Source organism: Capricornis sumatraensis, chromosome 17, assembly GCF_032405125.1.
Source record: "Capricornis sumatraensis isolate serow.1 chromosome 17, serow.2, whole genome shotgun sequence".
In the NCBI taxonomy this organism is placed as follows: Eukaryota; Metazoa; Chordata; class Mammalia; order Artiodactyla; family Bovidae; genus Capricornis; species Capricornis sumatraensis.
Window position 1 is genome coordinate 37,185,099 of NC_091085.1, and position 15,588 is coordinate 37,200,686.

The window sequence follows — 15,588 nt, forward strand, 5'->3', positions numbered from 1 at the left end:
GCTAATAAGAACAAAAACTTATCAACATAAGTTTTTGGATCTTGAACTGTGCCCCTAAGAAGATTATCTATCTTATCAAGATAGTTTTAATTTCATGGCTTGATGTCAAATAAGATTGGTAAGAGTCCAGAATGTGGCCATTTTCCAGTTGTTGAAAGGTAGCTTCCACTTCTCAGTTACCTTTCCTTGAAAAAGGAGGTATGTGTCTAGATGCCAGCTGGCCAAAGAGAACTTGCTTATCTCGAAGAAGCACCAGTGTGTATCTCGACTAAAAGAAGTTGTCACTAAATATAGTTAATTTTGTGTAGCAAGGACATCATCACATAGGCACAAAATATTCCTAATGTTTAAAATCTTATCAAAATACAGATAAGTCAGGACATTCTAATCAAAACAATCTATATAATTTTAAATTTAGACATTAAAGTGCAATGACTTTTTTAAATGAAATTTTAAAAATAAAAAAATAAATTCATGCTTGATCAAGAATAAAGAAGTCTGGATGATATATATAAATAATCACACTGTACAATCTAAACAGATACAGTTTTTATTTGTCAATCCAACCTCAAAAAACTGGGGGGAAAAGGATATCTCATCAATATTTAAAAGCAGATAAAACTGTTTATATGCAGTAAGTTGCATTTTGAGAGGAAACAATTAAAAGTTACTATCAAGACAGTGATAATCCCTATTTTTAATAACTTACTAAAAGAGGTATTATTTTCAAGGCCAACTTTAAATATATGATAAATACTAATATATCACTGTCATTTAAAAAAATGAGTCTCAAATATTTATATATTTTCACAAAAATATTAAGCATATTATTTTTTAAAATTCATAATCCCATCAGCCTATCTATTGTTAGTATTATACTGTGAAATAAATCTACCCCAATGAACAAAACTTTCCAAAAGAAAAACTATCTAGATATCTTTCTTTTTTGGTTGGCAAAGAATGACTACGGGTGTATTCAATTTTGGTTGTCTGTAGCTGTCTGATATTTCAGGGGTGCTGAGTTATCTTTGTCTACCTAAGGTGGTTCAGACAGTAAAGCGTCTGCCTGCAATGCGGAAGACCTGGGTTTTATCTCTGGACTGGGAAGATCCCCTGGAGAAGGAAATGGAAATCCACTCCAGTATTCTTGCCTGGAAATTCCCATGGACAGAGGGACCTGGCAGGCTACAGTCCATGGGGTCTCAAAGGGTCAGACACGACTGAGTGACTAACACACACCTAAAGTGAATTTAGTTAAATAAACATCCTTTCTAAAATAAGTTTCAGATTTATTTTACTAACAAGTAGAAAAGGGACATAAGGTCTAAATTCATCAATATGTATATATTCAGAGTTAAAATGAACCAAGTCATGGCTAGACAGTAGGAAGGGAGAAGTTCCTCATGAAATTTTTCTGAGGCCAAATGTTCATGTTTCTTTACAAAACATTTAATATTCCAAATGGAAAAGATCAACCCTTACTAACTGCAATGTTTTCTATAAACTTGATGCTGAAAAATGTGCCCTTAGTATTAGAACACTGTATCTAGAAAGGCTAGGGACTTCCCTGGTGGTCCAGTGGTTGAGACTCCACGCTTCCACTGCAAGGGGGTGTGCAGGTTCAATCCCTGGTTGGGGAATTAAGAACTGCATGCTGCATGGCCGAAAAAACCAAAGGTAGTAGAACACTAGTATAACTGGGCAGTGCGGGAGGTGTTGGAATATTAAGTAAGCTAAACAAAAATATAAACAAGTTAGAGATCCTATATGGGAACACTCAAGAGTTATCTGAAAAATTAATATAAGGATAAGAAGGATGAGGTGAAGAAAAGCTGAAGAGACACTGTTTCAGAAATGATCTTAGAAAGATGTGAAAAAGAATATTTGGTGTGAGGTTTTGATCCAAACAAGCAATATGTAACCAATATATGGCCTGAAAGACTTATGTTCTGAGGGTGGCATCTGTTCTAGTGTGTAATGCTCAATATATGTATATATAAATAAAAATATAAAAATAAGCATAAATATTGGAGAAGAAAATGGTAACCACTCCAGTATTCTTGCCTGGATAATTCAATGGAGGGCTTAGGAGTCTGGAGGGCTATAGACCATGGGCTTGCAAAGAGTCAGACATGACTGAGCAACTAAGCATGCGGAAGCATAAATATATTGAATCCTTGAATGAGGACCTGATGAAGCAAAAATGGCTTGGTACTTAGGGTGTTCTTTTATCTGAGAATAAGGATTTAGGAATGTCCAAAAGAAAATATATGGTAGTCTTTGGTGGTGTTCCTTGGAAATGTGAGAAATCTTTAGAATCTGGGGAAATCTCTAGTGCAGACTTTGTACCCTTAGAGAGGGTAGTTGTGAAGACTGTCCCCAGCACTGGGCTCTGGGGTGGAGCTGGTCATATGAGTGAAATGGAGGATGAGAAATCTGACTGTAGCAAGCAGGGGATGAGTGACAACCTCAGGAAGCAGGCGTCACAGAGGCAGGCTGGGTCTGATGGAGCGTCTCTCTGTGAGAGGTGCTCAGAGAAAGAAATGCACTTGTGAACAGGAGGGGCATCTTCTCCAGCTCAGATTCTCGTGGGTGGAGAGGTCAAAAGATAGGGTATGACAAAAAAGAAATTAGCTGGTAGATTTATAAAAATTTACGAATTCCACTTTGGACAGCTACAACAACCTAAAATTTAAGACTGGTATGCTATGCTGGGTGAAGAATGATACACTTGAAAACAACTTTTCCCCTTACTATGACAAAAACTCAAATACACACACCACAGAACCATCCGTTAACATTCTTTAAGGAACTATTTTAGCCACTATTCTTCTGATGTAAGTAAAGTTGGCTCTATAATGCAAAGATAATTACACTTTAGCAAGACATTTTGAAAAGTTTACATGCTAAGTAGCTATAAATGTCAGGAAATCTGGTTGCTTTGATAAAACCATAAAAGGGTGAGACAGATAACCAAATTAAAAGTTAAGCGCTATTTTTTTAAAAGGGATGATGTATGTAAATATTAAGGATATTATATGTTTTATAGGGGAAAAAACTTTTATTGAGTAACATCTAATATAAGATAGTTTATATCAACCTTCTTATAGATGAGTTTTGTCTTTGAGTTTATATGAAACTTCTCATAAAAAGGGTTTTCCTCTGTTGAGTTTATGTGGAGCTTCTTAAAGGAAGGGTATTCTGTTGTTCCTCCATGAACATTAAACTGTGACAAGTTTCATCATCTCCTGTCTCCCTCAAAAGGTTGTCTTAGTTGTGCAATCTACCGAGCCTTTCTTTCCTCCTCCCTTCCCTCCACCCCTGACACCTTCAGGGGATGCTGTACCTTATTCTCAGGTCCAAGGACTGCACTCTATAACTCACCACTTCCAAAGCCTTGCTGCTTTAATTATCCTCTCCAGCCCACATCATGTAACAAGCAATGTTGCTTTGGCCTCAGCCAAATAACCAGCCAACGCTCCCTTCCCCATCAGCTGCCATGCCAAGCTCTCCACACGAGGGACGGCACAGCCAGACTACAGCCTCACTTCTGCCTCATCGTCCACATGTCTCTCTCACATCTTCGCTGTTCTCCCTATGTCTGATCCTTTCTCCTTTGTCTGGCAGATGCTCTGAACAGTCCTTAGTCAAAAGGCTGAAGGAACTGAGTCCACTTGACTCAGCAAATTCTCTTTGATCCTCCTCTTTTGGGCAATATCACGGGACTACTCAAGAGGAAAACTGGAAGGCATCGTGGACTCCATTATCTCCTGCAGAATGTACTGTCCTCTTTACTTCCCAAATACTTTACCTCTCATCTACTTCTTCTCCTCCATATCCACAGCCAAGGCCTTTGTCCAGACCATAACCCCCTCTCTTCTGGACTATCATAAAGCTGACCACTTGGTTTCCCAATCTCCAGTCCCATCCAGAGGGATATATTCCTAAAAGCAAATCTGATCACATCAGTCATCTTCTTTAAAATACTGACATTAACTAGTTACTTTCTGGGTTCTGAAAATAAAAGATTTACAAATGCTTTTTAAAAAATGTGTCCGTACTTCCTAATCTTTCCACAATCTATATGAGCACCACTTTCGTGTAACAAAGAAATAATAAAAGTCAAAATATTCTACTCAAGTATCATCTCCTTTAAGAAGCCTTTTCTCCTCTCATAGGCCTAAGAAGTAATTTTCTGCAGGCTGGTCTCCCAGAAAAGGGGTTGGATTCCTCCAAAGTTCCAGAAAAACTAGCAATGGCCCGGTACTTATGCAATCAGTCCTGGTCAACTGCAACGTGTGGACCCAAATTCCCTGATGAAGCCAGGGGGCGGGGGGATGGTGTTCTATCTGCATGATTACTTGCTGGTTGAATGAATGGGTGCACAGAGACATGGCACCAGATCAAGATCACAAAACTCAGTCATTAAAAGAGTACTGGCACCTTCGTTCTTGTCATTTTGAATTTCTGAAACATTTTTTTTAAACCTACAACTTACTATTAAAAAAAATTTAAACCTACAGAAAGTTGCAAGAAGTGTACAGTGATCACCCATACATTCCCCTCACTCAGTTACATCAATTTTTTAACACATTTTGCCACACTTGCTTCCTCCCTCCTTTCTCCCTTGTCTTACTCACCTCTTCTTATATCCTCACCTTCTTTCTATCTAAAAAAATAATTTTGCCTGAACTACTTGAGAACTACTTGCAGCTACTTTAATACTTCACTGCTAAGTACCTTGACATACAATACAATTCTCTAACAAAGATCATATTCAAATTTCCCCAAATGTCCCAATAAAGCTATTCCCAATTGCATTAGAGGATCATTAAAGGAAGAGTTGCTGCATTTGGTTGTATGTTAGCTTAGTCTATCTTAATCTAAAACAATTCTCTACCCTTTTTTTCTTTCATGACATTAACATTTTTGAAGAATTGAAGGTAGCTGTTTTGTAGAATGTTAAAACCTAGCTTTAAAAGAAATGATTTGGTCTTTCTGTGCTTCACCTAGTCCAGGCTTTGCTGTTGGACTTCATGCTGGTATTCTGAATCTATTTATAGCAGAACTTATTTAAAATTCAAATACAGAACTGTAGAGTTGGAAGAGGGCTCAGAGATTTATTCTCACAAATGCCCTCTGATTATAGATGAGGAAAGTGAAACCCAGAAGACTTTTGAAAATTGCTCAGAGCAAGGTTTAAAATAGAGATCTGCCCTCCTTTTCCTCAGTGACCTTCCTGCCACATTACATTCTCTCCCGGGGCATCTTCTGCTGGATGATGAGAAGCTTTTCAGGCTATTTTTATACCCTGAGTATAAGCTTAACATTGGTTATTTCCAAAATTAAAATAAAGTCTCCTAAGGTATTCTTTGGGCTTCCCTGGTGGCTCAGCTGGTAAAGAATCTGCCTGCAATGTGAGAGACCTGGGTTCGATCCCTGGGTTGGGAAGATACCCTGGAGGAGGACATGGCAAGCCATTCCAGTATTTTTGCCTGGAGAATCCCTAGAGAAGGACTGAGGAGCCTGGAGATTCCCTAGAGAAGGGAAAGGCTACCCACTCTGGTGTTCTGGCCTGGAGAATTCCATGGACTATTCATGGCATCACAAAGAATTGTACACGACCGAGCGACTTCCACTTTCACTTTTCAAGGTATTCTTTATAAATCAGCATTCCTCTTCTCTTACTGCTTGAATCACTGTTTTAAATGCCATAGGTACAAACTAGGTAGAACAGCTTTTTCTGAAACAAGTCCACTGCAGTTAGTTGTGGCAAGAACAAGGGGATAGACACAAAGACGCACCCAGGCTGTGCGTGCAATCGGAGCATCATGCTGTGGAGTCAGTTTTGGCTCCAGTTCTTTGAGTTATTAATTCTGTAATCTTGGACAAATCATTAATTCTCTCCTAGAGTCTTTTTCTCTCATGTGTAAAACAGGAGATTAATACAGATTGTTATAGGGGAACAAATGAAATTATCAAAGGGAATGCTATTAGCAAAGCACCAACATACTTCCTGGCACCCTACAAATTCTAGTTCCCTTCCCAATTCTCAGGCTGTATACGGGCAGAATCCCCTTGAAATTACATTAGGAAGGCAAGGCCATGCTGGAGTTCAACATACCCTCTCAATATGATCATTCTGACCCACAACAGTGTTTCTTCCATCTTTGTTGTTTCCTCATTTTGTTTTTTAATTTTTAATTCTGTTGATTTACTGACCATACTGGATATTCAAAAAAATAAGGAATGCTTCCTAAACTTGCATGTCATCCTTGTACAGGGGCCATGCTAATCTTCCTCTGTATCATTTCAATTTTAGTATATGTGCAGCTGAAGTGAGGACTGCTGTTTCCTCATTTTGGCAAAAGATGTAAGAATTGGCACTTAAGAATAATGTTGTAAAAAATATATAAGTATATACACACAGTATATATATATATATAAATGTATGTTTAAACACAGAGCATTTAATGCAGTTGTAATGGCAAACTGGGCAGGCAGCAGATATACAATTCCTATTTCATGCTTAACAAGGACATGGAAATGGTGGGTGAAATTGGTCCAAAATACTTAAATCATTATTTCTTTCTCTGCCTTTTTCTGCCAACTGTGCATCGCCAAATTTGCAAATGGTGTATATTAATTAAATGTAAGAATAGACTCCACTGGAAACAAAATTCTTTTTTTGAAGGCGGAACAGATGTGGCTGAACTCTGGCAGTACCGTCAGGACACCTGCAAGTGACACAGGCAAGAAAGAGGAGCCCTCATTCGGGGCTCACATGCAGCCAGTTTACTTGGATGACGCTGTTTCAGGCTTTAAGATACTGTGATTTTGCATTACTGACTGGTAAGTAGCTTCTGTCTGTGCCCAGTGAGGTGCTCTGGTACCCTGGCCCACCCTTGTTCCTCTCCTCATCTAGCAGCTAAAGGGGATATCAGCACACTCTGCTCCAGCACTGTGTCTCGTGTGCTTAGTCACTCAGTCGTGTCCGATTCTTTGTGACCCTGTGGACTGCAGCCCTCCAGGATCCTCTGTCCATGGGATTCTCCAGGCAAAATACTGGAGTGGGTTGCTATTTCCTTCTCCATGCCTGGTGACTGCCTGATTCTTTTTTTTATTTCAAACAGCATCATCTGTCTAACCACTCCTAGGCATGGCTGGTCACTGGCTATCATAGTTATTCTAGCACTTTCATTTTGCATTTCCAAAGACAGCTTAATTTACAGAGCATCTGTGTGCGTGTGTGTATGTTCAAAGTATGTGTGTGCACGCATGTGTGTGTATTTTGAGAAGGAAGTGAATACAACAAAATTTTACTTCTTAGAAAACAAGAAACTTTGTCATGGGTCCTGTTACCTCAGAGTCTCAATCAGATGCAGGTATGATTCTGATTTATCAGGCACTTTGTTCTTCATTCCCATCAATCTAAAAACTGCTTCCTTCTTTTACTGCCTGATGGAGCCTCTAACCTTTCTAAAGCATATCATCCTCCCTACCCCTTGAAAAAGAGAAAGCCAATTCCCCATGCTAACAAGAGTAGAACATTCTTGAATAGGAGGTATGGCATTTAAAAAATACATCTAATGACCTAAAAATGTCATTTATAATACAAAATGTCAATGCTTAGAATATCAAAATAACATATTATGGAAAAAATTTATTTTTACCTTACAAGGAATGAAAAATAATTCATTATGTGGCTAAACAAAAGCTCAGGAGTAAGGCTAAACTAGATAAGATAAAAATCAAGAAAAGAGCATAGTGTTTAAACAAAACAAAACCACATTTTTTAAAGCTTTATAGAAATTATTATTTTAATAAGTCAGAATAGAAAATTCCATGACTGTTTAAAATGACTTCTCCAGAAACTGGATTTTCATCAATATGTATGGTACTTACAATGGCAAGTTGGTTATTATGTATGTTTTTAGTATTGTTCTTAGAAATATTTATCTTTCCTTTTAGAACTATCTTGAAAAGCTAAAAATGTTGAGAGCTAAAAATTTTAAAGTATTCTAGTGCATAACTCACCCATTATACATGACTTTTTTCAGAATTTTATAAAAAGAAAATAGCACAAGACACATCTATTTCATCACGAAACACAGAAAAAGAATGTCCACCTGCATAGGTCCAGGAATACAAGACAGAACTCTCTCTATGTTCTCAGAGGTCACTTCTACGTCATTCACAGCAACGAGGACATCACCTGAAAACACGAACACAATAAAAGACAGTTGTGTGAGTATCCAAAACTGAAAAAGATCTGGAGTTGGAACATTAAAAAGTATCTAATCTGACCTTCCAAGTGCAGTACAAAATGTGGTGCAGACATTCAGGGACTCGCTCAAGATTATAAGACTCTTTAGTGGCAGAGCTAATCTGCCACCCCACTCTTAGACTATAATGCAGCCCAACACTGCACCATAACTAAATATAAGCTATGAATGTTTAAAGAGATGAATACCTTTTTTTTTTCTACAATTGGAAGAATTATATCAACCCAAGGGACAAATGGAAAATTTGTAGCATTAAGCAAGTATTACACTTAACAAAATTGAATCTAAACACTTAGACCCAGAGTAAAAAATATTCAGCTGAAATTTTAATTAAATCCATGTGGTACATCATAACTCAAAATGCTGGGTATTCACTGTTATTACTGATCTTTGTCTACACACAGCATTTTGTTTCAAAATCCCCCAACCACAATAAAATCTACAGCATGTTTCAGTTAAAATATCCTTTTCCATGGCTTTCCTTTAAATGTGCATATTATCAAATCAAGTGGTTTTAATAAAATAAAGATCAGTGTTAAAATGGAAATTTACTCTCAAAACATGAAGGTAACATCTAAACACCAGTGAACTGCAGTAATAGAAATACACATAACAAGGTTATTTTTTCTCATCATTCTTATTTGATAGGACATACATTAAATAATTACAGCCATTCATTAATTCATCCAACCAACACTTACTGTATGGCAGGCCCTGTTCTAGGTACTGCAGATAGAGAATGAACAAAACAGACAAAAATCCCTATACATATGGAGCTTAATATTCTTTGGAGAAGACAAAATAAATAGGCATATAGATAAAATAGTGTTGTTAGACAACTCTCTATTGGCCTCTCCTGCTTTTCTGTATCTTACAAGCCAAGGAACTGAAAGTCTTTGTTCTCAATTATCTTTTCAAGATTGTACAGTGAACAGTTTTGGATGAAATAGTGTCTCCCTCCAAAGCAAAAGTACAGACTAATAAGGATAATTTCTCCCTCAGTGTCTTATTATTAATAACCGTTCTTTATAAAAGATCTGGGTTTCCTAAACTCAAAGTTCCTTTCCTTTAAAGCAACCCACTGTTGTGTGTAGGTGTCCCCTGGCCCTTTTCATGATGACCTTTGAGAATGAGGGCTGGGGAACAGGTGAGACTGTCATTACTTCACCCACTGCTGTTCCTCCCCCTCCTCTCTCTGCCTTCGTTCCTTGGTTTCCTTGATATGCTGTCATATGGGAAAGGGGCAAAGTGCAGAGTGAGCAGGAGTTGCTTAGGCCAGCCCTGTGAGAGCCGGCAATGACCTACACTAGGGTTAGATGCTCAAGAAATGCCGTTCAGTTGAGAACGGCATTGGGTTTGGCCCCCAAGTCTGACATGATAGTTCACTATTATAGCATTTGAGCAACCTCGTAACTTTTCTTAAAAGTTAAGAAATTTTGAGATGTACAGAAATATCGAATCACTATGCTATATAATAGGAACCAACACAGTGTTGTAGGTCATTTACACTTACAAAACAAATAAACAAACAAACTCATAGAAAAAGAAAATGGATTTGTGGTTACCAGAGGCAGGGAAGCCAGGAAGGGGAAAATTGGATGAAGTTGGTCAAAAGGTACAAATTTTCAGTTATAAGATAATAAGTATTAGGAGTGTAATGTACAACATGATAAGTATAATTAATGCTCTGGTATGTTACGTTACAAAGGTGTTTAGAAAGTAAATCCTAAGAGTTTTCATCACACACAAAAATTTTTTTTCTACTTCTTTAACTTTGTACCTATATGAAATGATGCATACTGACTAAACATTACCACTTATTACGGTAATCATTTTATGATGTAAGTCAATTTATTATGCTGTACACCTTAAACTTCTACAGTGCTTTATGTCAATTATATCTCAATCATACTGGAAGAAAAGAAAGAACTTCCAGACTAAACTTCCAACTTTAGTTCAACTTGGAAAAATAAAAAAGCAACATACTCCCCTGATTATTTTTAAACGAGAGATTAAATAAGTGTACTATATAGCATTATTTATAGCTATAGTGATTTTTAAAAGGAAGAAAGGAAGGGAAGGAGAAAGGGAGAAGAGGAGAGAAAGAAAGAAAATAAAGAAAAAGAGGGAGAAGGAAGGAAGGCAGGGAGCGAGGGGAAGATGAAGGAAGATGAACACAATACACGAGTACCGATGTCAAAGAAAACCACTTTTGGATGACACCAACCATGAGTTCTACTGTCTGTAGATTATTGTGTCCTCAGGACACTTAAATAGTGAAACGATTTAAAATTTGTTCCTTTAAACTAAAACCACCTGATAACGTCACAAATGACTCCTTTTTTCCCCCCTCCAAACCCTAATGAATACAGTTCAGTAGTTGAGTGTTGTAGGAAGTGTTGTCTGAAGGCACCACGTCCAGCAAACCTCTAAAAATAGGAGACAAGAATCATCACAAAAGACATGAAAATTAATCCTAGAACAACTGTAGTACGTTCACAATATTTTAAAATGTTTAGTAGAAAACTGTCTCTTTCTATAAAGAGTTATATCTCCTTTTCATTTCTCAGATATTTGTTTTCCTTGTGTTTTTCTGAGCACCTCCTGTGAGGTGACTCAGAGATGGCAGGCTTCCTGGACATCACATCACTGCAGTGGGCAGCTTGCGCCCCAGCAAAGTTCTTTCTCAACAAGTGCATGAGAGTCATTAGTATGCACGGTCCCATCTCAAAGGCTGAAAGGAAATGAAATGCATGAATTGGTTTGAACTGTTAAATAAGCAGTAGTCTGAGGATTATTGATGGGTAGAAATAAGAGGAAAAATCTATCAAGTTTATCAAGAGCTACTTTCAAGAATCAAATAAAACCTAAAGAGAGGTTAGTTTATCATAATACTTCAGTCAATTCCTCAATGTAAAGTTGATTATTTCAGAACACCCATCAATTTCTCAACATCTACTTATATCAAATGACAAATGTGTACTGAAGCATACTAACTACATTAGGCATCAGGGAGTATGGAAATACATATGCAAAAGTTAGTTTACAGTTCCACTAACATTATATGCAAAATGAATACACAATTTAAGAAATTACTTTTGAACAAAATTATTACACATAAATGTATGAAAAAGAAAGGACACACACCAAAATGCTGTCTTTGGGTGACTGGCCTTTTTCTTTGCTTTATTACATTTTCTAAATGGTCTACAATAAGCATATATTATTACTACTGCAAAGAAAAAAATTAATACTCATATCTTATAAAAAATAAAATAAAAAACACACACTGTGGTAGGCAGAATAGTCCTCCAAAAATGTCTACATCCTAATCTCTAAAATCTGTGAATATGTTACTTTACATAGCTAAAGAGACTTTTCAGATGTAATTAAGAAACATGAGATTAGGAGATTAATCAAGTGAGTCCCATGTAATCAGGGGATCTTTACAGGAATGAGGCAGCAAAGTCAGTCAGAGAAAGACTTCAAGATGCTACACTGCCAGCTTTGAAGATGCAGTTAGGGACCAGAAGGCTAGGAATGCTTGCCAAGGAAAGGAGTTCTCCCTTGGAGACTCCAGACTGAATGCAGCCCTTGTGGACACATGCATTGACTGTAGTGTAGGAAGACACATTTTAGACTTCTGATTTCCAAAACTGTAAGATGATAATTTTGTGCTGTTTTGAACCACCTGGTCTGGTAATTTGTCACAGTAGCAATAGGAAATTAATATACCCACTCAACAATATAAAGTAACCTTGCAGCTGCTGCTGCCAAGTCGCTTCAGTCATGTCCGACTCTGTGCGATGCCATACACAGCAGCCCACCAGGCTCCCCCGTCCCTGGGATTCTCCAGGCAAGAACGCTGGAGTGGGCTGCCATTTCCTTCTCCAATGCATGAAAGTGAAAAGTGAAAGTGAAGTTGCTCAGTTATGTCCGACTCTTAGCAACCCCATGGACTGCAGCCCACCAGGCTCCTCTGCCCATGGGATTTTCCAGGCAAGAGTACTGGAGTGGGGTGCCATTGCCTTCTCCGAAAGTAACTTTGACTAAGCACCAAATGAGAGTCAGAGACCAAGAATGCTACTAAAGAACAGATGGATATACAAGGTACATTTGGAGGTCACTGGGGAAAGAATAAATCAGTCCTGTTAGAAGTGAGTATTTAATGTACAGGAGGACTGGAAAATACATATGAGACAGGGGGGTGGGATCAGATTGTGAATTTAAATTGTTCATTTAAATTCAGCTGAATTTGACTTAAAGGGGAAAGCATCTGATTTTTTTAAGCAGTTACATACTGCCATTTTATTCATTAAAGTTAATGCATTTACTGACAAAATCTTAAGTTTTGAGAGAATAAAAATTACTATATTTTTTAACCTCAGTATCAATCCCTCAACTATAATACTTAAGCACTAAACTAGAGAAAATCAAGGTCCCTCCCAACCTACCCTTCTAGAGTTCCTTGAATAATGCCAGCACATATATTGTAACTACTAATATTATACAGAAGATTAAGTAACAATAACTTCTTTATTAAGTAATATTAAGTAATAATAACTACTAATATTATAAAGTGAAGTGAAGTCACTCAGTTGTGTCCAAACTCTTTGCGACCCCATGGATTGTAGCCCACCAGACTCCTCGGTCCATGGGATTTTCCAGGCATGAATACTGCAGTGGGTTGCCGTTTCCTTCTCCAGGGGATCTTCCTGACCCAGGGATCAAACCCTGGTCTCCTGTATTGTAGGCAGATGCTTTACCGTCTGAACTACCAGGGAAGCCCATGTAAAATTTAATATGATGCTAAAATATCATATTCTCAGAAGATGATAGATAAGAAACTATTGTAAGGCTTTAATTTCTCATTAAAATAGAAAATAATACTACAGAAATGTTGGGAAAAACCACTGATGACTGTAAGTTATTTATGGCACTATTTGTCGTCGTTCAGTCATTCAGTCGTGTCCAACTCTTTGCAACCCCATGGACCGTAGCCCACCAAACTCCTCTGTCCATGGGATTCTCCAGGCAAGAGTACTTGAGTGGGTGGCCATTCCTTTCTCCAAGGGATCTTCCCAACCCAGGGATCAAACCTGGGTCTCCTGCATTGGCAGATGGATTCTTTACCAGCTGAGCTACCTATAGCCATGATTAATTTTGAAAATTATTTTTAGTCTTTACCTTTGTTCACACAAAGGAGTCATTAGGAATTATTTTTTTCCTTTTAAATCTCTCCAGTAATAAGAATTTTTATGCTGGTTACATAGTTTTTAGAATTATAACTTTAATAGTCAAATAACAAATAATTTATAATTATTAAATTATAATTTAAATAACCATACTCTTGGCCTGACATTTTCATGTTTTTTGTTTTTTATTCTAACTAAAAAATGCTTCAGCAAATGTTTTCATGCACATAGTTTTTCCTCTTTTTACATCAGGGGTCAGCAGACTTTTTCTGGAAAGGCTCAGATCAGTAAATACATTAGGCTCTGCAGGCCATATGGTCTTTGTTGCAACTCTTCAACTTTGACATTGTAGCTTTAAAGTAGCAATAAACAAATGAATGTAGCTCTGTTCCAATAAAATTTTATTTATGAACACTGATGTGTGCATTTCATAAAGTTTTTATATGTCATAAAATATCACTCTTTTGATTTGTTTTCTAACCACTGAAAAAGGTTAAAACCATTCTCAGTTTGCAGACTGCACAAAAATGGGTGGTGAGTTCATTGGAAAGACAGAATTTTAAGAGAATTTAGGCTGGTGGGCCTGACTTGATCCGCTAGTGATGGCTTGCAGGTGTGTCTTAGATGACTTCTTTAGAACAAATGTTTCAAATTGGATTAGCTGGATTAAACAGTACATTGTGGTAGCTTATTTCCCAATTACATTTTTGAAAGGGTTAAATCATTTCTTTTTTGTTTCAAAGAGAAATCTTTTGGCATTTTCTGCGATTCATGGGGTTGCAAAGAGTCGGACACGACTGAGTGACTGAACTGAACTGAACTCAACCATCCACTCAAGTGAGCAACATGGTTAAGTGAAAGAGCTCTATGAACAGAATTCACAACCCATGGATTCTAGCTTTATTACTGACTGGCTGGCTATCTGCTCTTGGATAAGGAACATGACACCTCTGGTGCTCACCCACGAAGGGAAGTAACTGCACCAAACTCGCTATACAGTGGCCTAAAATCTCTTAAAATTCTGTCTTTCCAATGAACTCACTGCTTCAGTGTCTTTACTAGTGGATCAAGTACCATGGGTAAAAATATGGAGGACAAATTACGTGAGAGAAGAGAGACAAGTAAGTAGAGTTATTTTCATTAAGCATATAGAAATGGGGACTTCCCTGGCAGTCCAGGGGTTGGGACTCTGCGCTTCCACTGCAGGGGACCTGGGTTTGATCCCTGGTCGGGGAACTAGGATCCCACAAGCCACACGGCACAGTCAAAAATAAATGAATAAATAAAAGTAATTTTACTTGGGGATTGTAAATATAGGAAAACAAAGAATATCAAAATGTTACAACTATAATGGGAGAAGACAAAAATGCATACCAAATAACAGTCTATCAAAGATTAGAGAGTAAAATCACACATTCAGTTCAGTTTAGTCGCTCAGTTGTGTCTGACTCTTTGCGACCCCATGAACTGCAGCACGCCAGGCCTCCCTGTCCATCACCAACTCCCAGGGTTCACTCAAACTCATGTCCATCGAGTCGGTGATGCCACCCAGCCATCTCATCCTCTGTCGTCACCTTCTCCTCCTGCCCCCAATCCCTCCCAGCATCAGAGTCTTTTCCAATGAGTCAACTCTTCGCATGAGGTGGCCAAAGTACTGGAGTTTCACCTTTAGCATCAGTCCTTCCAATGAACACCCAGAACTGATCTCCTTTAGGATGGACTGATTGGATCTCCTTGCAGTCCAAGGGACTCTCAAGAGTCTTCTCCAACACCACAGTTCAAAAGCATCAATTCTTCGGCGCTCAGCTTTCTTCACAGTCCAACTCTCACATCCATACATGACATGTTCATAAAACCCAAAGCTACCTTTTCAAAAGAGAGCATCAGATATTTTAATTGCAAACCCCCAAAATGTCTATTAACAGTGGAATGGAAAAATAAATAGTATGTATTCACACAATGGATTACTACATAGTGACAACATCCACATGTCTCACAGACTATAAACTAAAGAAAACAGAAACGAGAATACACACCACATGCTTCCATGTACATGAAGTTCAAGAAGAGGCGAAATCAACTGTTGCTAGAAAACTTCTGACTTTTAG

The 15,588-nt window shown here is 37.8% G+C and overlaps 1 protein-coding gene and 1 non-coding gene across 2 annotated transcripts in view; both read right to left on the bottom strand.

The window, feature by feature from the left end:
- The window catches only part of INTU (inturned planar cell polarity protein), a 77,509-nt gene that overhangs the window by 43,565 nt on the left and 18,356 nt on the right, over positions 1-15,588 (bottom strand). The window contains exon 3 of the mRNA XM_068990223.1: positions 8,130-8,215. Coding sequence (XP_068846324.1) covers positions 8,130-8,215 — 86 coding nt within the window. The remainder of the gene's footprint in view (positions 1-8,129; positions 8,216-15,588) is intronic.
- LOC138094207 (U6 spliceosomal RNA) lies at positions 6,239-6,346 on the bottom strand. The gene has a single exon (XR_011146236.1). It is a non-coding gene; the product is annotated as a U6 spliceosomal RNA (small nuclear RNA).